We start from the raw sequence: 26,159 nt of genomic DNA on the forward strand, positions 1-26,159 counted from the left end.
TTTGGTTTCCTCAAAACAAAACATAAAACAAGCAAAGAAACCTCTTCTTGGCCCAAATTATAGGAAGTCTTCGCTGGCAGCTCAGCCTAAGCTTTTTTGCATATGTGCTTTTAAGACAGGCTTGCAGATTGCATGTATTCTGCAGAGCAACCACAGACACTTAACATTCATTAACTAGTAATGAAACAGGAGGCCTGGATTTTTTTTGGTTTCTTCTGGGTCTGTTCATCACTCAAGTGTCCTTGGACAAATCTATTCCCTCTCTCATATCTGATTTCCATATATCCGTTTCAGGATAATCTCTCATATCTGATTTCCATATATCCGTTTCAGGATAATGTTTATGACTAAGATGCTTTATAAGATCTTCAGACTACCAATAGTAGTTATGCCCTCCATCTATGAAATTTATCTCCTTCACTATCCTATGGGATGTCTTCATGACACTTCTATTGAAAACCTTCACACATAGTTGCGAGTGCTGTCAAAACCATCTAGGGACGGTACAGATATTCTAAGGCCAATGAGCTGACAACGTGGATGACTTGAACCTGAAGTCTGTTTCCTATGCTACTGAGAATTGGAAAATGGATAAATGTGATAATCCCCAAACCACGTTTTCCTTATTTCTGCCGTTTTCCACCGCATCTAAACTATGCAGAAGCTGCTGACAACACTTGACTATCCAGTATTTGGCAATTCTACCGAATACTGAAAAGGTTAAAAGGCCGAACTTGCTAGTAGGACAAGCTGCCAGGACTGGTAGTCAGGCTCTGGTGCAGTTAGCTGTGTATTCCACACATTGTTTTAGAGGCTTACAAAATACAGCCATCTTGCATCAGGCATCCCGGCTCAGGAAGAAGGCGAGCCCCGTCCCCTCGGCCCTGGAGATGCCACCTGCGCGGGGCCGGGCGTCCTAGGTGGCAGAGCCCTTGCGGACTGCCTACAGCCCGCACCGCGGGGCCCGCTACGGCCCGGGCCGGTGTGTTGAGTGACTAAAGTTGTCTACGGGCGGGCCGGCCGCACCTGGCCCGGAGAGAGAGCGTGAAGACTGCCGTCCGGCAGCCCTGCCAGCGGCTAGAGCAGCCCCATCCGAAAGTGGACGCGGGACGCTAGGCTGCTATTTGCAAGCTTCCTGTTGGGTAGTGTTTTCAACTGGGGTGCACCGACCCGGCTGACGGTGCCCTCCTCCCCGCCCCCACGCCGCCCGGGGCGCCTCGGGGACGCGCGCCTGGGCCCGCGCCGGAGCGGAGCTCTCCCTCCCCGCCGCGGCCCGAGACGCCCGCAGGCCGGGCGTTCACCGACCGCACCTCCTCCCGCCCGCCCCTCCCCCCTCACTTCCCCCTCGGCGCCCCAAACCCGGGCTTCCCGAGTTCCAAGACGTGTGCGCACGGAGCAGGGTGGGAGTGCGGGGCCGGAGAGCCGGAGTTAAAACGGGGGCGGGCGGGCAGCCGTCTCGGCTCGAGCCGGCGGCCCTTCGGCGTGTCTTTTGTGTTTGTACACACACTGCGCGAGGCGGCCGGGAGGAGGGAGCGGGCGGCGCGCGGGGGAGGGGCGAGCGCGCGCCAGCGAACGGGCGCGCGGGGGGAGGGGCGGAGGCGGGGCGCGAGCGAGGGGGCGGGGGCGGGGCCGAGCCTTCCCTCCATTGTGTGTGATTGGTTGGCGCGCGGCGCGGGGGCGGGGCGGCGTGTGTTGGGGGATAGCCTCGGTGTCAGCCATCTTTCAATTGTGTTCGCTGCCGCCGCCGCGCCGCTGTCGCTCTCCGACGCCAGCGCCGCCTCTCGCTCGCTGAGCTCCAGCCGAAGGAGAAGGGGGGTAAGTTTCCCCGTCTGCCCGCTTCCCCGGAACCGAGCCCCGCTTGCCGTCAACCCCGGGCCGGGCCCCGGCGGTGCGGTGAGGGGACCCACGGTCCCTCTGGCTTGGCCCACAAACTTTTTGGCCCAGAAACGGAGGTGAGGAGCGAGTTTCCCTCACCTCTCAGGCGGCGGCGGCTCCGGCGGCTCCCGAGTCTCTCGCCGCCTCAGCCCAACAGCAGCAACCGCCGCGTCGCCGAGCCTGCTCTCTCTCCCCGCGCCCCTGGCTCCTCTTTCTTCGGTGAAATCCCGCCCGCCGCCCCTTCCCGGGACCCCAGACCTTCACCACGACCCGCGCGGGCCTCTTAACTACCGCCCCCGGACCCCGGACCCCAGTTTTCGAGCGGGAAAAGGGTGGAAATCGCCGCTGCTTCCCACCCTGGGGTAACTCGCTTTTTGCTGCCTCCCCACAGTTGTTGCTAAGCTTCACCATCTTGTCTCTCTTCTCTGGTCACCGACCATATTTTTTCCCCCGTTTCTCTCTTCCCCATTTCAAAAAAGGAGGAAAATTTTTTAAAGAGAAACATTTTTTTCTCCTTTTTTAGAGAAGCGGAAACTTGATACATTTGAAATGCACAAAAAAAACTTTTGCATTTTGGAGGGCGGCACGTGGCAGGGGATCGGGCTATTTTCGAGCGATTTGGTGTTTTGTCTCTTTGGTAGGGAATCGGATACGTTTTGCGATTGTTTCCATTTTGTTCTGGTCTGGGAGCCGAGTTTGTGCCTGCGCGAGACGCTGGGAGCGAGGCGGGCAGGCTGGGGGACTCTGTGCCGAGGGGCCGGAGGAGGCGAAACCAAAAGTTTATGTGGTGCTTGGGGTGGACTGGTCGGCAGGTCTCGTGCGTTAATTAAAGCCTGGGTGCGGGGCACTTTTTTTTTTATTTCACTGCGAAGCTTCTGAAGACTGGACGCCAGGACGGTGCTTTGTAGAATGCTCGCTGGTGGTAGCTGTTGTTCCCCTCTTGTTTTTTGAGACGCCTTTTTGTCAACAGAACTGTAGAGATGCAAAAGCAGGAATGTTTTCAGATATTTACAGCAGTCTATCAACTGCCAGACGTAAAGGGGGGGGGCGGGGGGGTGACCAAAACCTTTCTTGCTGTAATTTGACTCGACCTTTCTGTGGTTTGTGGCTTCGTTCTTTTGACTTGTTAGTGGATCGAATATTTACAGACATTTCTAATTTCTACTTTAATTAAAGAAACTGAAGCGAAGGCTGTTAGGGGTCTTTTTGTTTTGCCGTTTATCGCTCAGATTTGGCATTTTTGAGAGATGATTGGTGTTAATGCTAACAATTTTCTAGTACTACAGTTTGTTTCAGGAAGTCATATTTGGGTGGTAGACGTAATCTGCACACTTTCAAATTATGTAACGTTACAGACATTATTTTTTTATACTGATCATAATTTCCAGATTGGGGGGGGCGGTGGTAGTGGCAGGAAAACTTGTATGTTTGGTAGTTGCATATGGTGATTTTTGTGTTTTGATGCCGGTAGGTAAGTAAGGAGGTCTCTATACCATGGCGCGTACAAAGCAGACTGCCCGCAAATCGACCGGTGGTAAAGCACCGAGGAAGCAACTGGCTACAAAAGCCGCTCGCAAGAGTGCGCCCTCTACTGGAGGGGTGAAGAAACCTCATCGTTACAGGTATTAAAACAAGAGGAGGGAAAAAATGGGACAAAGCCTATCTCCCGAAGCAGTATCTATATAACTTAATAAAAACATGTATAATCATACTTTTTGCTTTAGAGAAACTGATAATTTTTCCTTTTGAATGTTTATTAATACTTTAAAATATATATATAATTTAGTGTTAGGTTTTATTGGGAACATGTTTAATTTTGAAGCCATAATCTTGCCCATAGCCCAAAGGAGAGGTTATATCACTAATAACATTAATGGGATAGGGTAACATTTTATTTAGCTGTTAGGTGTAATGTGTATTTTTTAAATAGTAAAGTGTTGTTTTTAAATACATTTTTGAGGATACTCTTTCTCTCGGTAATTTAATCAAGATTGGGGGTCATTTTGTTTTAGGTAAGTCCCTCATTTACTTGAATTGGTTTATTTCCTTGTGTTAGCACAGTTTTGAACTACCCTGAGTAGTGTTGTTAAGGGCATCTGCCATTAGAGGGCAGAAGTTGTCTGTATTTAGGTGTCCTCTGCAAATGATTTTACAGTTAGCCTAAAATAAAAGTGGAAGAAATAAGTCAGAATTGAGGTAAATTTCTTGCTTAAAATTAGTTTAAAAAAAAAGAAAGGAAGAAAACTTCCATATGGAAGATACACCATAAAAGAGTATTCACATTTAATCATTCATAAGGTGTGTGCAGTATTCAAAGGTATTCTGAGAAATCAGACTTAAATGCCATAAGTGTATTTTTTAAAGGAAACTCATTGGGTTGTGCTGGTAGGGCTTTTAGAAGAATTGGGGGTGCCAGTGGCAAGGAGGAGAGTGCTGCCAAATTGAGAAGAGTCTGAACAATTTTGACTTCTTTATTTGTGGCCTAGTACTTTCCCAAGTTGTAATTATAACAAGTTAGTGATATATATGTTAAAGAGGAAGAAAATAAAGGGGACTTTGATTAAACCTCCTGCCAGGAATCTACTTTAATATCATGCTTTTTGCTTTAAAGGTATTGTGTTACTCTTAACAGACTTGAATATTCAGGTCATAAATTAATAGTGAAATTTGATACAGAAGCTGAAGAATAGTTGGGTGATTTATTTTTTGAGAAGTGACTGCGTCTTTTTAAAGCTGATGACCACTCTTTTATGTTTTTTATGTATTTGGTAACCATGTCTTTATTGTGTTTTGTTTTAAAGGCCTGGTACCGTGGCACTCCGTGAAATTAGACGTTATCAGAAATCCACTGAACTTCTGATTCGCAAACTTCCCTTCCAGCGTCTGGTGCGGGAAATTGCTCAGGACTTCAAAACAGATCTGCGCTTCCAGAGTGCAGCTATTGGTGCTTTGCAGGTAAAATGGCGGGTGGGAAAAGCTCTAAGAGTTGGCCGTTCCTGCTTTGTACCAAGAACAATTCTAAATCTTTGCATGTGCTTGTTAAATTTAATCATCACAAGCAGATGAGGTAGGTCTTATCTATTTCACTGTTAAGATGTCAGAAAGGTTAAGTTGCTCAAGGTCATACAAGCAGACATAGGATTTTAAAATTTTAGTCGTTGCAGTGTTTAAAGGGAAAAAGAACCTTCTGGTTTGGCTTACAGTTGCTGCAGGACATCAGGAAGTCATGGGGCTAAAGGTCTGTATTGGTAATTAGTTTCAAACAGTGACTGATATAAATGGAATGTTAGAATAAATGGCTTCCTGGACCTGAAGAGGCGGTTGCAAGTGGAGAGAACATAATATCTGGGATGGGAATAGGCAGCATAAAAGAATTGTGCATTGAGGTAAAAGAAGCATGAATGGTAGTTAGGATTAGGTTGACGATAAGGAGAAAAAGATACTAGGCTTGTAAAGAGAAATTGGAAGACTTGTAGTTTGCTAAAGGGGATTATGTATGGATTTCCACTTGAATGGGAAACATAGTGAATTTAATCTTAGCTCCAGTGTGTCAGAACTTTGAGAAGTACTGTTTTAGCTGTGGTTATGTATTTGAAAATACTGGTGGTTTGTGCCAAGATTAAAACTTGAAATGCCCACAAGTAAGATATTTGATTAGGTATGTGGGTATAATTAACATCAATCACTTGAGTAACCTATGATGTTAACGAGTTTGGCATTCGTTAGATCATTGTAACTCAAAGTATGGTAAGACTGCCACCTCCTTCAGAGTGTGGGGTTTGAGGTGATTAAAATTGCAGATTGCTAGGCACCTCCACAGACCTGAATCGGAATCTCTTTTGGGGGAGGGTCCAGAATCTACATACACTCCATTGGAGGATTTTTCAAGGCTGCTGTTGCCAAGCTTTTCCTTTATGTGTGAGGAAGATTTGATAGGTGGATTCTACCCTGAAGTGTAATTGGTTGAGCTGTTTCTATGGTTAGTCTGAACTTCATTTGATTGGTGAATTCCAGGAGTAGGCATCCATTAAATTCTCAATGAATTGAAATTACTGAAATTTCAAACTACTAAAATCTTCCAGTGCTGTTATTTAAAACCTTTATTTTCTGTTTTAATCATTGACTATCTTTAGATCCCATTTTGTTTATTACTACAATTGCTAATCACATTTTCCCCACTAATTTTAAATATAGAAATATTATTGATATTCTCAAGCATTGCTCTAAAGCTGCCAATTTTGTTTTGTAGTTACAGTTAGCAGGGCTATGCTTGAAGAACACACTATACTTGAAAGTCCAACATTGTTGAGCTTAAGTGTCAATGATAGAGCTTTGTAAATTGATTACTGAACAGTCTGAGTAAAAGACTGTTGTCTTTTTAAAATTCATGTGTAAACTTCCACGTTGCTGTTATTAAGGTGTGTGTTTTATATTTGTCAGTAAGTGTGGTTGTATTGGTTTTGAGCAAAATGTTCAATTCTGCTGCCTGTAGTACTCTTGCATTAGGTAGCTCTTTATTGGAAGAGTAATCTTTGTTAGAAATTTTTTTTGTTTTGTGTTGCCTTTTTTATACATCAGTTCTCTTAAAGATACAGAGATGGAGAATTTGCTAATGGAAATAGGGCAATAGAAGAGAGCAGTTGAAATAGAATTCCAAAAGTCACTATTTTTGCCTTTAGAATTACACAGTTTACAACTTTTCTAATACAACTAAATGAGGAGGGGAAGTAGTCCAGTGAGGATGGGAGAGAATTTAGTCTAGGTTTGCCATAAATAATCAAGAATTAGCTAACTTGAAATTTAGCCTTTGCCCCTAATATCTGAGAGTTTGAACTAAGGTATCGTGTTAAAAATGGACATTGGTGGTTTGAAGTGGTGAAAGAGTCAGATATTGAACATACTCAAAATGTTGTAAATTAACATTTCCTTCCAGTTATAAGATATTTTTTCTTTTGCTGTTATCTCAAAATTACATTCATTGGGCTATAAATTAATGTGTCAGTCTTTAATTCCCATCATAGCCTTAATGTTTAGGAGACTTTGGCACATTGGCAATAGAATTAGAAATATATGAGTCATGGTTAAATTCCCTATGAGTATTGACTCTTCTCCCAGAGCTGACCAGACACAACTCTATAAAACCTATAGCCAGGTTGTAAGATGGCAGTGAGAGGCCCAGCTGCCACATGCCACATTTGAGTAGTACTAGGGGAGCCAGTAGATCACTATTCCACTCTTAAATGGTCTCAGAATTGGAGGACCTGTTGGCTTGTCCGTATAGCAGCTCATAGTGCTGTGTTTTGTAGAAGCCTTCTAGATTTGCATAATCCTGAGATACGCTGGGTGAAACAAAAAAGAAACTAGTTTCTTTCTTGAGGAACTTCAGTCCTAGTATCTGATGTGTGTTGTGAACCCGTAAGAGTAGGTAGGCTACAGTATGCTGTGTTTCCTAAATTTTTTACCCATTTCTAGAATATCCCAAGAATTAATCCCTGAACATTAAGGACTTTTGCTTTTAATATATTCTTTGGAATAGGTAAGATACACGGAACTAATTGCATAGAAAAGATGCAAATTTCGGGAATTCCCTCGTGGTCCAGCGGTTAGGACTCCGCGCTTTCACAGCTGAGGAGCCGCATTCAATCCCTGGTCAGGGAACTGTCCTGCAAGCCACATATCCCAGCCAAGAAAAAAAAAGAAAAGATGCAAATTTCAGTTAGGGTTAGAGATCTCTGTTAAGTAATTTAAGGTCATTAAAAGATGGCTAGTGTACAAGGCCAATGTGATTGCCAAGGAATTAGGAGTTCAAAGTTACCTGCACCTGGGAACCAGGGGCAAGAGGAGTGTTTGCTTTCTCCTTCATGGAATAATCTTGAGGTAGTCCATAAAGGGTAGGTAAATAAGACTTAGCTCTTGATAACAAATGCTGCAGAAAGACATGTAGGGGATAGTAAACTTTGGGTGAAACAGATTTTTATAGAAGAGAGAGATTAGGCTAAAAAGAATGAAGATATAAATGTAGGAAATAATTTTTTTTGTAAGATGGAATAACGTAAACCATTTGAATTAATTGTTGCTGTGTTAGTGCTTTTAAAAGCAGCATCTCGAGTTTTATTGGCAAAGTCAAAATGTTTGTAAAAAGCAAATCTGGTTCTTCCCATCTCTGTATCTTGTGTGTTATGTAGTATTTTGGGCTTGAATTGCTCAAGTATTCTGTGTATTTCTCTTTTAGTTTTATTACCTAAAGTTTCCAAAATGGAAATAATTTTTTTAATTAGGACAAAAATAGCAATTACAAAAATCTGGTTTTTTCCCCTAAATATATCTCAAACAGAGAAATAACTTGCTTATATAGAAGCCAAATAATGTCTTTCATTTAGTGTGTTCCTAATCCACTAAAACAGTTGGACTGATGACTGGACTGGTAAAACAGTAGGTACATTTCAAAATGAGTAAGCAGATGTTTTAACCTAGACTAAAGGATTCTTCAGCTTTTCAGACAGCTGTAAGATGTACTAACAATTTAAGAGTTAATTATAAGTAGAAGCTCTCCTTTTTTCCTCTTTACATGCCAAGTGTTGGTGAATGATTCATGTAGCTACCAGTTTTTGAGTGAAAGTAGGGATAAGAAGATGCCTTCAGAAAAGTCTTAGAGTATAATGAGAAAAACCAGAGGGATCAATGTTAATGCTGGGAGGTAGCAAAAATGCCATTACAGATAGGGGTGCATAGAGGAAGGTACAGTTAGTGGGGGACATGGGGGCATATCTCGGCAAAATAGGTCAATGTGTGTAAGTAAGACACAAATCTGGTGTGTTCTGGGACCCAACAGCACTCTAGTGGTGAAACTGAGGTGTTAAAGGAAAGGTAGATGAGGACCATGATGGAAACCAGTGGTCAAACAGGTATAATGAAGTGTGAGTAAGATTCAGAAAAAGGAGGACACAGCAGGGTAGGAGAGTATATTACTTTGGATTAGATACATGATTCCATTTATCTTTGTGAGGATGAGAATGAATGTTAGAATTTAAGTTGGATTTTTTGCTTTACTCAAGACACATTTAAGTTTACTAAAAATCACATATAACATTTAAAAAATTAAACTTTTTTAGTAGTGAAATTATTTGACTTGTATTATTTGATAAAGACTTGAGTTTTCACTTTCATAAGCTGCCTTTCAGCCTAGTCGCACAGGTTTTAAAATGTAAGCATTTGGTAAAATAGTCAACATCTTCTGAAGTAGGTTTTTTAAGGGCTCAAAAACCTCATCTTTTTAACTGATACAGATGTAACTTAACTATTGTTAATATTTTTTTCTTTATTCCTGTTGTAGGAGGCAAGTGAGGCCTATCTGGTTGGCCTTTTTGAAGACACCAACCTGTGTGCTATCCATGCCAAACGTGTAACAATTATGCCAAAAGACATCCAGCTAGCACGCCGCATACGTGGAGAACGTGCTTAAGAATCCACTATGATGGGAAACATTTCATTCTTTAAAAAAAAAAAAAAAAAAAAAAAAAAAATTCTCTTCCTGTTATTGGTAGATCTGAACGTTAGATTTTTTTTTTTTTTCCCGTGGGGTCAAAAGGTACCTAAGTATATGATTGCAGGTGGAAAAATGGGGGACAGAAATCAGGTATTGGCAGTTTTTCCATTTTCATTTGTGTGTGAATTTTTAATATAAATGCGGGGACATAAAGCATTAATGCAAGTCAAAATGTTTCAGTGAACAAGTTTCAGCAGTTCAACTTTATAACAATTATAAATAAACCTGTTAAATTTTTCTGGACAATGCCAGCATTTGGATTTTTTTAAAACAAGTAAATTTCTTATTGACTGCAACTAAATGGTGTTTGTAGCATTTTTATCATACAGTAGATTCCATCCATTCACTATACTTTTCTAACTGAGTTGTCCTATATGCAAGTACATGTTTTTAATGTTGTCTGTCTTCTGTGCTGTTCCTGTAAGTTTGCTATTAAAATACATTAAACTATACCTGCTTTTGGTCTTTACTATCAGCCTTGTCTGTACAATTAACTTACTTGAAATTTCCATATTCAGAATAATTTTAGTATCAAGCATTTTGTCACTTTTTATCTGATACTGTTGAGAGAGGAGGAAAGTATAAGCTTTGTATGGGAAGGAAACTGGAGCTACTGGCTTTCCTCCAAATTTTTAAAAATTTGAAGGTGGTATATCTATTTTCCAAAACCAGAGTTTGACTATGGATATGTGTACTTTTAACCAGCAATTCCCAAACCTAGCTGGCCAGCAGAATCACATGAAAATAGTTAAACCTGTATAAGTAGTGAAAGTACATTTATAAACATAATCTGTTATTAAACTTTGAATATTTAATGGTAATTTAACTGCAAATGTAACAGTCTTCAGCTCAAAAATTAGTGCATCAGAAAGCTGGCTATTTTAAGATATTGTATATTAACCCTGAAGTTATTAATCAAGCACCTATAGTTCATTCTTAGCACTGTGTTTTATTTAGCATTGGGGTGATTAACGTGAAAAGAGGATGGTGAACCTTTTAAGACTTACAACATCTCTTATTAGAGAAATGCAAATCAAAACTACAATGAGGTATCATCTCACACCAGTCAGAATGGCCATCGTTAAAAAATTGTCTACAAACAGTAAACACTGGAGAGGGTGTGGAGAAAAGGGAACCCTCTTGCACTGTTGGTGGGAATGTAAATTGATACAGCCACTATGGAGAACACTGGAGGTGCCTTAAAAAAACAAAGTAGAACTACCATACGACCCAGCAATCCCACTACTGGGCATATACCCTGAGAAAACCATAATTCAAAAAAGAGTCATGTACCACAATGTTCACTGCAGCACTATTTACAATAGCCGGGTCATGGAAGCAACCTAAATGCCCATCGACAGACGAATGGGTAAAGAAGATGTACATATGTACAACAGAATATTATGCAGCCATAAAAAGGAATGAAATTGAGTCATTTGCTGAGACATGGATGGAACTAGAGACTGTCATACAGAGTAAGTCAGGAAGAGGAAAACAAATCGTATATTAATGCATATATGTGGAATCTAGAAAAATGGTACAGATGAACCGGTTTGCAAGGTAGAAATAGAAACAGATGTAGAGAACAAACGTATGGACACCAAGGGGGGAAAGCAGGGGGGGAGGGGGTGGTGGTGTGATGAATGGGAGATTGGGATTGACATATATACACTAATAGGTATAAAATAGATAACAAGAACCTGCTGTGTAAAAGATAAAATTTAAAACAAGGGGCTTCCCTGGTGGCGCAGTGGCTAAGAATCCACCTGATTGGGACACGGGTTCGAGCCCTGGTTGGGGAAGATCCCACATGCTGCGGAGCAACAAAGCCTGTGCGCCACAACGACTAAGCCTGCGTTCTAGAGCCTGTGTACCTAGAGCCCGTGCTCCACAAGAGAAGCCGCTGCAATGAGAAGCCTGCACACCGCAACAAAGAGTAGTCCGTGCTGCAACTAGAGAAAAGCCCGCGCACAGCAACGAAGACCCAGTGCAGCCAAAATTAATTAATTAATTTTTAAAAAGTTCAAAACAAAAACAGAAAGACACATGCTCCCCCAGTGTTCATCGTAGCACCGTTTACAACAGCCAGGATGTGGAAACAACCTAAATGTCCACCAACAGAGGAATGGATGAAGAAGATGTGGTACATATATTCAATGGAATATTACTCAGCCATAAAAAGGAATGAAATTGGGTCATTTGTAGAGACGTGGATGGACCTAGAGACTGTCATACAGAGTGAAGTAAGTCAGAAAGAGAAAAACAAATATTGTATATTAACGGATGTATGTGGAATCTGAAAAAATTGGTATAGACGATCTTATTTACAAAGCAGAAATAGAGACACAGATGTAGGCAACAAATGTATGGATACCAAGGGGGAAGGGGGGTGGGATGAATTGGGAGACTGGGATTGACATATATACACTACTGATACAATGTATAAAATAGATAACTAATGAGAACCTACAGTATAGCACAGGGAACTCTGACATTAGTTGTAGCATATGAGTGAAGCTGCTCTGGAAGTGAACTGAGATGAACTAATCAATGGGCTAAGAACAGATTCATGTCAATAAGCTACAACATTGGGCTTATAAACATAAACATTGGTGTTAAGGTTTTTAGCAGTAACTTCATTTTTAGAATTTATGTCATTATAAAATCAATGTGAGAAATATGAGATTTTTTTAGAGCCTGTTTCTAATTTGTTGACATGGTATCCTAGTTTTAGTGTGATCGTTTGTATAGGCTTCTACAGGCAGGCACTAGTATTACTTGGAGTATTGGCAGGAACATATGTTCACTGCAGTATAAGCTACTAAGAGCCAATTGAAGTATGTTTGATACAAAATAGATGAACTTGGCACTCAAAGCAGGTACACGGATGTCTGGTCAATGTACTGAGCTTGTCTCAATATACCATGGTCTGTTAATACTTGATAGGTATTCTCTTATTCCTATAAGGTAGATAACTCTTTCCTACTTAACTAAAGAGGCAATGAAATTTGGGAGGATTATTCTTATTTGACTAGGGTCTAAACAATATGCATAATTTTGAGGTCAGGGTTATTTTTTGACTTAGATATGAGTGTGATCTGCCACTCCCATTGATGCTTATTAACCTGGCCTGAAAATCCTCCTTTTTTTTTTTTTTTTTTATAAATTTATTTTATTTATTTTTGGCTGTGTTGGGTCTTCGTTGCTGCGCCCGGGCTTCCTCTAGTTGTGGTGAGCGGGGGCTACTCTTCGTTGTGGTGCGCCGGCTTCTCATTGCGGTGGCTTCTCTTGTTGCGGAGCACGGGCTTGACGCGTGCGGGCTCAGTAGCTGTGGCTCACGGGCTCTAGAGCGCAGGCTCAGTAGTTGTGGTGCACGGGCTTAGCTGCTCCGTGGCATGTGGGATCTTCCCGGACCAGGGCTCGAACCCATGTCCCCTGCATGGCAGGTGGATTCTTAACCACTGCGCCACCAGGGAAGCCCTGAAAATCTTCTTACCTGCTATGCTTTGGAGTTGGCTACATGAGAATTTACCTAGGAAAAATCTATAGTGAATTAGAGTTAGGCCCAAAGTGATATGTGGGGACCATAGCTAAACTCACCTCTCGTTATTAAGTTCAGTTTTTAGCATCTGTAACAAGGTGGTAACCAGCTTTTGAATATGAAGTATCTTATGAAAATAGCTGATTAATACGTAAAAGTTTCCAGAAAATATTCCTAAAGTCTAAGACAAGTTTACAGATGAAAAACCCTATGAAATCATGTGGTAAGATAAAAACTTTAGGTAAGGTTTTAGGGAAATCAGGGAATGCTGGAAGAACTTCTAGGAAGGAATTTGGAAATGTCATTCTCTTAGGCAAATGAGGGGAGGAAATCTTCCCTTGGCTAAATACTGTCAGGTGGGTTAGTGCTTGAACAATGTCCAAGCTCTTGCCCTTCTCATCCTGACAGCCTAGAATCTGAGAGGAAATCAACTTTGCACATTTGAATATATCGAGGATGTGCTAGATGCTGAGTATGTAAAGGTATAAAGCTGCTCCAATTTAAATTCTCAACAACTCTGTAAGGTGGGTACTATTATATACCCTATTTTACAGGTGAAACTTGCCCAAGATCACATAGTAAATAGAGGGGATGGAATTTGTTCCCCAGTAGACTAAATCCAAGGCCTTGCTTTCTAATTCCCATGCTCTAAGTGTGAGATATACAAATAAGAGCAGTTAATTTGTCGGGAGCACTAGAAGAAGTTAAGGACAGTAGAAACAAGTGGGGGCCAGGGGAGACAAAATTGGGAATGATAGGGACAGATTATAGAAATTACAAGAAAACTCTTCATTTGAAAACATGCTGCTCACCACCAGCTCAGTCTTGAGCTACCCCCTTAATTCCTCCCTCTTCCTCACCTCCATTAAATCCTGTTGACTTCCTCCAAAAGTGCATCCAAAACTTTCCACTTAACCCTTCTACCATCCTAGTCCGAGCTGCTATCAGCAGCTAAGTTATTGCCATAACTTAAATCAGTCTGCATTCATCCACTCATTCCCTCCGGCCTCTTCACACAGCCCCCAGAGAATGTTCCTAAAACATAAATCATTTCAGATCATTTCCGCACTTAAAAATTTCTAGTGGCTTCCCATTGCTCACAGATTAACATCTAAACTTGCTCATGAGGCAGGCCCTGTGTGATCTGGCCTTGTCAATCTTCTCTTTCCACCACTTACTTATTAAGCTGTAGCCAAACCCTCTGCCCACATACCCTTTGTCACATCCCTTGGCTTTATTTCCTTATTTATCAAAATCTGAAATTACATTACATTCTTCCTGACTCTACCCCTACTAGAATGTGCTACAAAACAGGGGTTCATTGTCTTCTCCATTGTAGCCCCAGTGCTGGTACATAGTAAACCTAAATAAAAATCAATTGCATTCATGCTAGAATGAATGTTCCTGCTGTCCTTCAGATTTTAACATTAAGCTTGTATAACCTTAAAATATAGTAACTGATTTATTGTTTTGAAGATTAAGTGAAAACGTGAGGTTTGGCACATAATATTCAGTAAATGCTGGGCTAGAATTTTAAATTCCGATAAAGCAAGTCAGATATATATTGTTTCTTGCAAAGTTGTAGAGAAAAATGCCTCCAACTTCCCATCTTTCTAAGTAGTATGCATTTTCTATGAAAACCCTGCTGAATAGTTATCATTCTTATGCCATTAAGCATTGGTCTCTAAGTGAAATAGGATTTAGGTAACACCCTTATCACGACAGTCAGTTGAATCAGTAAGTACATAACTAGTGGTGAAACCATAGGTAAGAGGCATTCTCTTAAAGTCATTATGAGTACTTTTTTCACCAGTATTACTAAACATTCTTTGGAAAGTTCTAGTCAATGAGAAAATGTATTTTTTTAAAGGAAATAATTATTTGCAGTATAGCTTCATAGCTGAGTTCCAGCTCTGGGAGTTTTCTGGCTGTCCAGTGGTTAGGACTCCGGGCTTTCACTGCCGTGGCCTTGGTTTGACCCCTTGTCGGGGAAATAAGATCTCGCAAGACCAGAGGTGCAGGGGGGAGTTCAGGTCCACCCGATGCCTTGTTCATTCAGTATTTATGGAGCACCTCCCATGTGCCAGGCACTGTTGAAGGAATACTGAAGTGAACAAAACAAAGTTAAAGTTCTCTGTCCTCATGGAGCTGCATTCTAGTGAGGGAAATAGACAAGGAAAATCCTTAAAGGATAAAGAAGTAAAATACAGTTGTTCCCCTGAATCCCCTGGGATTGGATCCAGGACCCACCACAGATACCAAAATCTCGGATGCTCAAGTCCCATAGTTGGCCCCTCCACGGCCGTGGTTCCACATCCAGGGAATCAACCACCACTGATCGTGTGGTACTGTAGGATGTATTTAGTGAAAAAAATCCGCATATCCTTGGACACACACAGTTCAAACTCGTGTCCTTGAACAACACAGGCTTGAACTGTGCAGGTCCACTTATAGGTGGATTTTTTTTCAATAAATATGCAGTGAGCCCTCGATTTCCCTGGGTTCCTCATCTTCAAATACGGAGCGCCCACTATGGGACTTGAGCATCGGCAGATTTTGGTATGCGAGGCGGGTCCCGGAACCAATCCCCCACAGACACGGAGGGACGACTGTACATCGTTTATTAGATAGCGGTAGGTGCTAAAGAGAAAAATTAACATGGTGAAAAGTGTTGTGATACAAGGGAGGTGGGTGTTGGGAGTTAGGCCAGGAAGGCATCACTGAGGTGTCATTGGAGTAAAGTCCTAAAGAAAATGAGAGAGCAAGCCACACAGATGTGAGAGAAGAATATTCCAGGCCCTACTGGGGGTCCTGTTGGGGGCAAGCCTGGTGTGTTCAGGAACCACAGGGAGACAGGAATGGGTGCAGTGGAAAAAGTGAGCAGAGTAGGCGAGAAATCAGAGATGCAATGGGGACCAGATCCTGCAGGACTTAGAGGTCCTAGTAAGGACACTGAGTGAGAGGAGATGCCTCGGGAAAGTTTTAAGCAGAAGAATAATATGGTGTGACTTAAGTTTTAACAAAATCACTCCAACTGCTGTGTGGAAAATGAGGAGAATAAAGGTAGAGCAAGAAGGAAAACCCCTTAGGAAGCTATTGGCAGTAACCTAAATGTGACATGATATTGTGGCTTGGACTTGAGTGATGGCAGTGGAGGTGGTGAGAAGTGGCATGCTGGATATTTTTGAAAGGTAGGATGGCTGGGACTTGCTAACGGGTGTGGGCATGAGAAAGAGAGGAGTTAGTGGTGCCAAGGTTTTTGGCCTGAGCAACTTCAAGAATGAAGTTGCTATTGCTTGAGACAGGGGAACCTGACGGGGCAGGTTGGAGGGGAATATAAGGAGCTTAGTTATGGACATGTTAAGATTGAGACGCTTATTAGACTTCAGTGGAGATTTCAAGTAGATTGTTGGATATGAGCCTGGGGTTTAAGAGAGAGGTTTGGGCTGGAGACAGAAATTTAGAAGTCATCAGTAAATGTATGGTCTAAAAGCCAAGAAGCTGGATGAGATCACCAAGGGAGTGGGTGTAGATAGAAATTAGAGAAGAGGTCCAAGCACTCAGGGACTCAACATTCAGAGTTTAGGGAGCGAGGGGAGCACTCCGAAGGAGGCTGATACGAGTGGGCAGACAGGAAGAAAGCCAGGCATCCGTGATGTCTGTAAGCCCGAAGAAGCAAGTACTCCAAGGAAGAGTGGTCTCTGTGACAAATACTACTGCTGTGTCAAGAAGAGGGCGGTCTGAGAGTTGACCATTGGATTTGGCAACGTGGAGGTAATTGGTGATCTTGATAAGAACCATGTTGGTGAAATCGAGGGAACAAAACCTGATTAGAGTGGATGCAAGAGCAACCGGCGCTTTAAGCAAAATGATCACACTTCACGTTGTCAATAATGAGACGAACTGACATTATAAACTCCTGATGTAAAACACTAAGGACACAACATTACCCAAACGTTTACCCCAAATGTTTAATCTGTATATAATCATGAGGAAACACCCAGCTAAATCCAAAGCGTGAGACATACTACAAAACAACTGGCCTAGACTCTTCAAAAATGTCAATTTCACAAACCAAAACAAGGCCGGGGAACTGTTTCAGATTTAAGGTGACTTAAGAGACATGACAATTAATTGCATGTTAATCAATCCTTCATTGGATCCTGGATTAAAAAAAAAAAGTTAAAAAGAAACTTTGGGGACGGGCAAATTTCAGTATGGAATATATGTTAAATAATATATCAATTTCAAATTTCTTTGGTGTATGATAATGGTATTAAGGTTATACAGGAGAATGTACTTGTTCTTCACTCATGCTGAAGGAGTGAAGAGTCATAATAGCTGCAGCTTAATCCAAAATATATAGAGGGGAAGGTGGGGGAGGGATAGACTGGGAGTGTGGGGTTAGTAGATGCAAACTATTACATATAGAATGAATGGACAATGATGTCCTACTGTATAGCACAGGGAACTATATTCAATGTCGTGGGATAAACTATAATGGAAAAGAATATTTTAAAAATGTATATATATGTATAACTGAGTCTGCTGTACAGCAGAAATTAACACAACATTGTAAATCAACTATACTTCAATTAAAAAAAGAAAACATATATAGAGAAAAAGATAAAACAAATATGGTAAAATAACAATTGGTAAATTTACATTGTGCCATTCTTTCAACTTTTCTATAGGCTTAAAATTTTCAAAACAATCAGTTGGAAATGTTTTTAAAAAGAATTAGAAGAAATGAATTGGTAACTCCAGGAGTTTTGCTTAAAATAAAGAGAAATGGAAAGTAAATGAAGAGGAAAGTGGAGCTCAGTGTTTTTGTTTTTGTTTCCTGTAAGATGGGAGAAATAGAATATTTGTTTGCTATTGTGTGTTTTGTATGCTTGTGCTATTGGGGTTGTGAGGATTATATGAATTAAAACATGTCAACTGCTTGGAACGTTCCTGGCACATAGTAAATGCTCAATAAATATTCACCGATATGTTTATTATAAAATTGTTATTTTTAACAAATAATATTTATTTTGGAAGCCCAAGAGTCTCAATTACAAAATTATTGGTTTTAATGAGATCTCAATAAGATGGTAGGTAATAAGATATACAAAAGTCAATAGTGGTGATCATTTTGTAATGTATAAAAACATTGAGTCACTATGTTGTACACCTGAAACTAATGTAATGTTGTAAGTCAATTATACTCCAGTTTTTAAAAAGTCAATATAATTTCTATACATTAATAATTAGTTAAAAATTTATAATGAAACTAATTGCTGGTTATAAATTAACATATGCATATGTAATATAAAAAAAAAAATACTATCGGGCTTCCCTGGTGGCGCAGTGGTTGAGAATCTGCCTGCCAATGCAGGGGACATGGGTTCGAGCCCTGGTCTGGGAAGATCCCACATGCCGCGGAGCGACTAGGCCCGTGAGCCACAATTGCTGAGCCTGCGCGTCTGGAGCTTGTGCTCCGCAACAAGAGAGGCCACGATAGTGAGAGGCCCGCGCACCGCGATGAAGAGTGGCCCCCACTTGCCTCAACTAGAGAAAGCCCTCGCACAGAAACGAAGACCCAACACAGCCATAAATAAATAAATAAACAAAATTAAAAAAAATAAAATAAAACTGTCCTCCCAGAAAACTATGGAATCATCAAATGTTAAAAAAAAAAAAAAAAAAAAAACTATCTACCATGTCCACTAACCTATAACACATCAAAAAATACACCTAAGAAATGTGTGGAGAATTATTTAAAGAAAACACAAACTTTTGTTGAAGGCCATAGAAAAGATCTGAATAAAGTAAGAAAGATATATGTTCCTGGATGGAAAGACTCAATACTGTAAAGAATTCACTTCTTTCCACATTAATCTATACATTGAGACAATCTCAATAAAAATTCTAACAGGATTTTTAATGGAGCTTTACAGATTAATTCTAAAGTTCTTGGAGGGGACTTCCCTGGTGGCGCAGTGGTTAAGAATCCACCTGCCAATGCAGGGGAATAGGGTCCGAGCCCTGGTCGGGGGAGATCCCACATGCTGTGGAGCAGCTAAGCCTGTGCACCACAACTACTGAGCCTGTGCTCCGCAAGGAGAGAAGCCACCACAACGAGAAGCCCGCGAACCTCAACGAAGACCCAACTCAGCCAAAAATAAATAAATAAACTTATTTTTAAAAAATCATTGGATAACGGTGAAACTATTCAATCGTGAAAAAGTAAGATAATTGCACTATTCATGAGGCAGCAGTTGCATTACTATTTCATAACCCCCAAATTAATTTCAGGTTGATTAAAAGAATAAACATCAAAAACAAAATTAATAGAGAACTGAAAGGAAATATTAGAGAATTGTTTAATATTCTTCCTCAAAATCTCCACGTCTATAAACCTGTCCCCTAGAAATGCAAAGATAAGTTAGGATGAGCATATGTTTCCCAGCACTGTTTGTAAAGCTGAAAATTTTGAACATCCTAAATGTCCATCAGTACAGGAATGGCTAAATAAAATTTTATGGAGTGATATTAAGAAATACTATGTAGCTGGGACTTCCCTGGTGGTGCAGTGGATAATACTCTGTGCTCCCAATGCAAGGGGCCCAGGTTCGATCGCTGGTCAGGGAACTAGATCCCACATGCATGCCGCAACTTAAAAAATTCACATACCACAGCTAAGGAGCCCGCCTGCTGCAACTAAGACCTGGTGTAACCACATAAATAAATAAATATTTTAAAAAAAAGAAAGAAATACTATATAGCCATTGAAAAGAATGAGGCAGAGAGACCTATACATGCTGATGTGGAAAGGTTTCCAAACTATACTGTTAAATAAAAAAGAAAAATGTGCAACAAACGTAGCATTTTTCTTTCTATGAGTCTAACAACAAAAACAGCAACAAAACCGCAAATCACTTGTAAATCGTGTGTGTATGTACACATTATATATACACAGAGACTACATGCATATGCATAGGAAAGGTCTGGAAAGATGCACCAAACCGCTAACAGTGGTAGCCTAAGGGGAGCAGAGTTTCTGGAATCTTAGATATTCTGGCAGAGGAGCCACTCACAAGCATGGCTTCAGAGCTCCTTACCCAACTTTTATAGCAACAGGAGGGATTTATTGAGGGCTTGCTATGTGCCAAGCCAAGCACTGTACTAAACTCTGCTTTATCTCAGTTCTCACAAGGACCTCAGGAAGGAGACTGTTACTACCTCCATTTCAGAGATGGGAGAAGCGAGGCTGAGTATCCCCATCTTCCTATCCCTGCCCAGCCCTAGTGTCTTGGACACATCCCTGTGTTTGTGGTTCCCCTTTGAGAGAATCCTTCTGTTTGGACCCCTCCAGGTTGCATCCTTTTGTAGTCGCCTGTGTCTGGTTTGCGGGCAGTTTCAGGAGTTAAGTAGGTCACTAGCTTGGCCAATGCCACAACCGTGGGCAGGACACTTAACCTCCATGAGCCTCAGTTTACCAGTCCAAAAAACAGGGACCACTGGTGGGACATGAGGTGATTTCATGTGGCTTATGAGTGATTTTTTTTTTTTTTTTTTTTTGGTCGCGCCGCGGGGCATGTGGGATCTTATTTCCCAGACCAGGGATCGAACTTCCGCCCCGTGCAGTTCTTAGCGCAGAGTCTTAACCACTGGACCGCTGGGGAACTCCCATGAGTGAACATTTAAAATATATATATAATATATATATATATATATTATATATATATATATATATGATAGTTTATGAACTAGTAAAATAAACATTGTACATCAAACCTGGGATTTCAGATAGCACCTCTTTACATTTTGAGTGTATTAAAAATTATAATAAGTAAATAATAGTACAGGTGGTGCTGGCCAAAATGACGAAAGGGGTAGGAGAGGAGGGGAATTTATGAGAAAAAGCATGAAAAAATGCTTAGCACAGAGCCAGAACGCACACACAGTGAGAACTCAATGCATTGATTTAATTGGTTATCATCATCACATTTGGACTTGAAATAAGCAGTTCTGATTCCAAGTGTAGGGGACCGAGACGGAGTGGGAAGAGAGAGAGGTGGCCAGGACTTCTGTCACCAGCCTAGGGCACCCTCAAGACGTCCCAGGCCCGGGCTTAGCCCCGGTGGGGCCCGACAGCGTGTTGGAGAACTCGGTGGCTTCACGGCCAGCTGAGCCGAGGCGACCGCGCTGGCTCCAGACTGGTCAGCAGAGGGCCGCGCATAGGTTCCTTCCTGCACTTCCTGCGCGACTCGCGGCTCTCAGCGCCCGAAGCGGCGCCTGCCAAGGACGGATTCCGGAGGAGCGCTGCCCAGTCTCGGGGAATCGGGTGCGGGAAAGGCTGCCGCTGCCAGCCCGCCCCCGGGAGCAGCCAGCGGGGGACGGGGCACGGACGGAGCCTCGAGAACCGAGCGCTCAGACTCCTCCCTGCCCCTCGCCGCCCACACCCCATCTACCTCAGGTTGGGAGGCCAGTCCTCCACGCCTTTCGCCTCTCGAGCCCACCCCTTTCGCTCCTTGCCCCTGTTGTTGCTCTAATGAGGGCTTTTCCTTTTCCGCACTTTTCTGAAATCGCCTCCTGACCTGGGCTCTCTCCCTGCGATCTCTCCCTCCCCACCCACTGTCCAGCGCCTGAGGGACCTTCCTACGACGCCAAGCTGATCTTTCCAGCCCTTTCCAACCTAACGTCAGGCCGGCGGACAGCACCGCCGCCTTCCTCCGCTGTCACTGGAGGCCGCCCCACCCAGACCACGCCCCTCGGAATCCCGACACGCCCCCTCCGAGTCCACGCCCCTCCGAGACCACGCCCCTCCGCGCCGGCTGCTCTTCTGGAGCTCCGGAAGGTGAGCTAGCGCTGGGAGTCCCGGCTCTGCAGCGCACTCCCCGCCCGCCCAGCAGGGAAGATCCTGGACGCCCCCTGCCGTCCCTGCCAGGGCCACACGCGCCCACGATGAGGCCTGCTTCCCAGACCTCAGCCTCCCCGGGGGGCAGGGCCCGGGCTCGCTGTCCCCGCAGCTTCTCCCGGCCCTCAGGTTTGGGACCCGTTTCCCCGACGAGGGGCTGGCGGCCCGCACGGCTCCGAGCTCAGGGCCTCCCCGCCCCCGGCCCGCCCTCGTGGCCATCTGGAGGCCCGCGAGCTGCAGCTGCGGCCCCGAAGACGCCGCACGTCCCGCCGAGGGGTTACACTTGGCGTTTTGGAAAACGAAGCTGGTTAGTGCTCAGCTGCCTCAGATGAAAACTGTGGATGAAAATGTAACATTTATGAACGGAGAAGCCATGAGCATGTAAACTGCGTTTATTCTTGCCGCGGCTCCCGAGGAGCATGAGTTGCTGGTCCCGCCGCGCCCGCAGTCGTCTCCGGCAGCCGCCTCCTTCTGCCCCTCGAAGGTGGGCTTCAGCCTTTAACCCACCTGGACCTGGCTGAAACTGATCAGGAAGCAGGGCTGTCGGAGAAAACGCCAGGACGCCGCAGGCTTCCGAGGCGCAGTCACTGCGCCCCAGCCTCCCTTGTGGCGGAGGGGACCGCTTCCCTGGCTCGCCCGGACCGGCCCTATTCCCAGTGCTCCGGATTAAGTTTTTTTTTTTTACCCGGAGCTTCGGTCTTTGATTCAGCCGCCCCGCTGGGAGCTAGTAGAAAGGATGACCAGGCTGTTCCTGGTCCGGAGAAGGCGAGTCCTTAGGGGACACTCAGGAGAGGGGAGCTAGTGCTGAGGGAAGCGGCGGGGGGCGGTCGTCCAGGTTAGCGTTCCCCGTGCCCTCGAGGATGAGCAAGATTTATACAGGTCAGGAGAGGCAACCGGGGAGTAGGACGGGATTTTACTTAGGAATCAGTCATGTGGGATTGTCGCAAAGTGATCAGTTATGAGGTCAGGGCAAGGCCTGAGGAGCTGCCCCTGGGGGAGAGGGAATCCTAAGTCCTGGAGGAGTCATCTTGGGGACACCAAATGTAGAAGGGTCCTGGGATGGGGGCTGTCTCCCAAGGGTGCCTTAACGGCCCAGCTCAGCTTCTCCCACTTGCTGGGGAGGAGGCCTGGGACGACCTGGGTGGGGACCCAAGCACGAACACCACCTTCAACGGAGCTTTGCCTCTGTACCACCCCAGCCCCTGCCCAGAGGTTTTAACAGGACCATTTCCTCCCTCCTCACAGAATCAAGCACTTGGCAATGAGTCTGAGAGAAAGAGCAGGTCAAAACAGTCCTCAGCACAGCAGGGGAATAATTTTCTAAGGAAAGGGCACACCCAGAGAGACGATGCCACCTCCAATCCTGGGGATTTCAGGTAGGTGCCACCTGGGATCTCCGCAGAGCCTCTCTCCCTTCCATCTGCTGGTTGAGCGGTGGGGACACTCTGGAAGCCTCCCAGTAGTCTGTTCTTGGGAAATAAAGAACGATGGATTAACCCAAGAGTTCTAGGACCCTGGAATTTAATGTTGAAAACGGTGGACAAATAATTTAAAGGGAGATATTTGGCTTCATATTCAGGGTGAAGAGATGTGCTTGAATATCTTCTTCACCATGAGCCAAGCACCATGCTAAGCTTTCATTCTCACGTCGTCAGAGCAACCCTGAGGTTGCAATACAATAAGTATTGTTTTCCCTATTTTAGAGATACGGAAACTGAAGCTCAGAGTTATGAAATGACGGGCACCAATCACACAGCTATTGAGGGGCAGAATCAGAATTATAAGACAGGTCTTGACTTCAATCTTGGTAGAAGGAGAAATTTAGATAATTAGGAAATGGATGAAACCTTTGTTAGGTTTTGGGAAGCATATAAGGACAAACATGGACCCAGCCGCAAGTTTAGTAAGCAGGGTCTTCCAAACGGGAATGACCAACGCACCCCAACCCCTTGGGTTGCCCTGTGCCATTTCCACTTTGCAGTGCGGGGCAGCGCCTCTGCTTTCCCGCTGGCTCCCCTGTAGACCCCACCGGGGAGCAGGGCAGGAGACTACCAGCCTAGAGGGGGCAAAGGGGACTGACTTCTTCCCGGAGGCTTCCTGTGGGCTTTCCATCTGCTTCCAGTTTCTGGGGGCATCACCCCGGTCTCAGTTCTTCAGCCCAGCAATAGCAGTTCTTTCCTGTGGCAGCGGCTCAACCCAGTTTGCAGAGTTTCTCCTACATCCTCATCATGTACCACCGCAACCCCCCGCCCCCCTCACCTACCGGAGATCTCAGCACTATTTGGACAACGCCCCCTCCTCAGAAGATTGGGTTCCAGACCCACAGGGCCCTTCTTCCCAGCTCAGAGACGCCAGCACCAGCCGAGCAGTACCCCCTTCTCTGAGGTCTGTGCGTCAGCTCTGGGCCTCTCGTGTGAGTTTCTGTTTTCATCATTCTGAGCACTTTAATTTAATTCTCCCAGCTCTAGAGTGGCGGCTGCTTCCTGCAGTTGCTCCCTTTGTGATACCTTAAAGCTTTCTTTTTACTCTTTCACTTACTAGTTAAATGTTTACCTACTTAACAGTTCTTTTTTTAAAAATTTATTTTATTGAAGTAGAGTTGATTTACAATGTCGTGTTAATGAACAGTTCTTTACAGTAAATTTTCTCTGTTAAAAAAAACTACTGTGGCTTCCGTCTCCTGACTGGCCCTTGACTGATACAGAAATTGGGACCACGAGTGGAGTGTTAGGTGTGATAAAAGCAAGAGGAGCCACTCTCACCCTGATTCCCAGGCCCGGCTGTCGTGGCTGTGGGACAAACAGCGCCACGTGATGTTCTCTGACTCAAAGCACCCACTGTAGCCTGTGAGACAGAACCCCACGCCTTCAGAGTGCTGACTCCCAACGGGCACCATACCTAGGTCATCAGTCGGTCATCCCACCCTTCTATTAGGTCAGCTGCTTCTGAGTGATAGGGTATGTGATTAAACTGGTTAACTCCACGGGCATCAGCCCTTTGCTGCTCTTCTTCTGACGTGAGGTGACTTCTTTGATCCAAAGCAGTGTTGTGCGGAGCAGCAGGACCGTGAGCGAGGCACTTCGCCAATCCATGCATGGGGTTGCTTGCAGAAACATTATGAGCAGGAAACGCACGTCCATATCCAGAATGTGTGTATAGCCCACTGGGGACAAATCTCTGCCTCTTCCATTATGGAAAGGGTCCAATGTAATCAACCTGCCACTAGGTGGCTGGCTGGGGCCCCCAGTATGGCTCAGTGTTAGTATCTGCTGCTGGCTGATTAGACGGCAGACGGCCAAGTCAGCACTGGTGAGGGGAAGCCCGTGCACAGACTTGGACTCAAACTCAGCCACCATGGCCACTTGGTTGCATGGGCCCCTTGAGCAAGCACTGGGGTAGCTGTGCAAAGAGGCTGACTGACATCCTTAGAACATGCTTTGTTCACCTGATTGGCAAGAGCCTGCTTTGCAGTGAATACCCTTTAGTGAGCAGTTACATGGGGCACAAATACCCTGGCATTCCATGCCCGTTTGGAGAGACACGTCCACATACTTCTTCCCCAGACCTCCTTGTCACCAACCTTCCAATCGTATTCCTTCCACATCCCTGCCAATGAATCCATATAGACCCATACTTCCGGCCGTCTCTCAGCCCAGACAAAGTGGGCAAAGTGCCTCTTGAAGCCCTGCCCACTAGGAGGATTTTCTTTCATTGTCCTTCAGAGCCACCCTGGCGTGCGACTGTAGGGTTACGGCTGCCCACTTTCTGTTGGTGCCAGTAGATCATGTAGAACCTTCTGTAAACCAGACCTGAATTTTTTCCTTCTCAGCCAACTGATCACAAGGAACTTTCTATGAAGTCCTGGGATTAAGGGAAGACAGGCGATGAAGAAAGAGTCTCTGTTACAGGCATCTGAGCCACCTGCACACACAACCTACTTGTGTCTTCTGAACCCGCTCCAGCCCAGCCTCTCACGTGCCATTCCACGGGACAAGCCAGTGTCGGGTGTTGTACCTACAAAGCTATCACCATACCCAAGTTCACCTAGATTTTCTCCAGGGTTATCTTCTAGGAGTTTTATAGTTTTACCTTTTATACTTAGGTCTGTGATCCAGTTAGAGGTAGTTTTTGTGAAGGGTATAAGGTATGTATCCATATTCCCTTTTTTTAAAAAATAGATCTTTATTGGAGTATAATTGCTTCACAATACTGTGTTAGTTTCTGTTGTACACCAAAGTGACTCAGCCATATGCATACACATGTCCCCATATCCCCTCCCTCTTGAACCTCCC

At 44.0% G+C, this 26,159-nt stretch overlaps 4 protein-coding genes across 5 annotated transcripts in view; 3 read left to right on the plus strand and 1 right to left on the minus strand.

Annotated features, from left to right (window-relative positions):
- LOC309644252 (uncharacterized protein) overlaps positions 1-26,159 on the plus strand; it is a 153,229-nt gene that overhangs the window by 93,358 nt on the left and 33,712 nt on the right. The window lies entirely within an intron of this gene.
- The window catches only part of LOC309644316 (uncharacterized protein), a 57,611-nt gene that overhangs the window by 12,796 nt on the left and 18,656 nt on the right, over positions 1-26,159 (minus strand). The gene's annotated exons all lie outside the window — the stretch shown is intronic.
- On the plus strand, positions 1,676-9,892 carry H3-3A (H3.3 histone A). Its single transcript, XM_082428190.1, has 4 exons — positions 1,676-1,815; positions 3,347-3,497; positions 4,677-4,830; positions 9,209-9,892. The coding sequence occupies exons 2-4, from the start codon at positions 3,370-3,372 to the stop codon at positions 9,335-9,337; spliced, it is 411 nt and encodes a 136-aa protein (XP_082284316.1). The 5' UTR covers positions 1,676-1,815; positions 3,347-3,369; the 3' UTR covers positions 9,338-9,892.
- Positions 20,831-26,145, plus strand: LOC309648285 (uncharacterized protein; the record flags this gene model as incomplete). The annotated part of the gene is made up of 5 exons (XM_082436782.1): positions 20,831-20,842; positions 21,192-21,426; positions 21,593-21,807; positions 23,113-23,243; positions 24,055-26,145. The coding sequence occupies 5 exons, from the start codon at positions 20,831-20,833 to the stop codon at positions 24,377-24,379; spliced, it is 918 nt and encodes a 305-aa protein (XP_082292908.1). The 3' UTR covers positions 24,380-26,145.

This window comes from Balaenoptera physalus, assembly GCF_965194825.1.
Source record: "Balaenoptera physalus genome assembly, chromosome: 1".
NCBI classification, from domain to species: domain Eukaryota; kingdom Metazoa; phylum Chordata; class Mammalia; order Artiodactyla; family Balaenopteridae; genus Balaenoptera; species Balaenoptera physalus.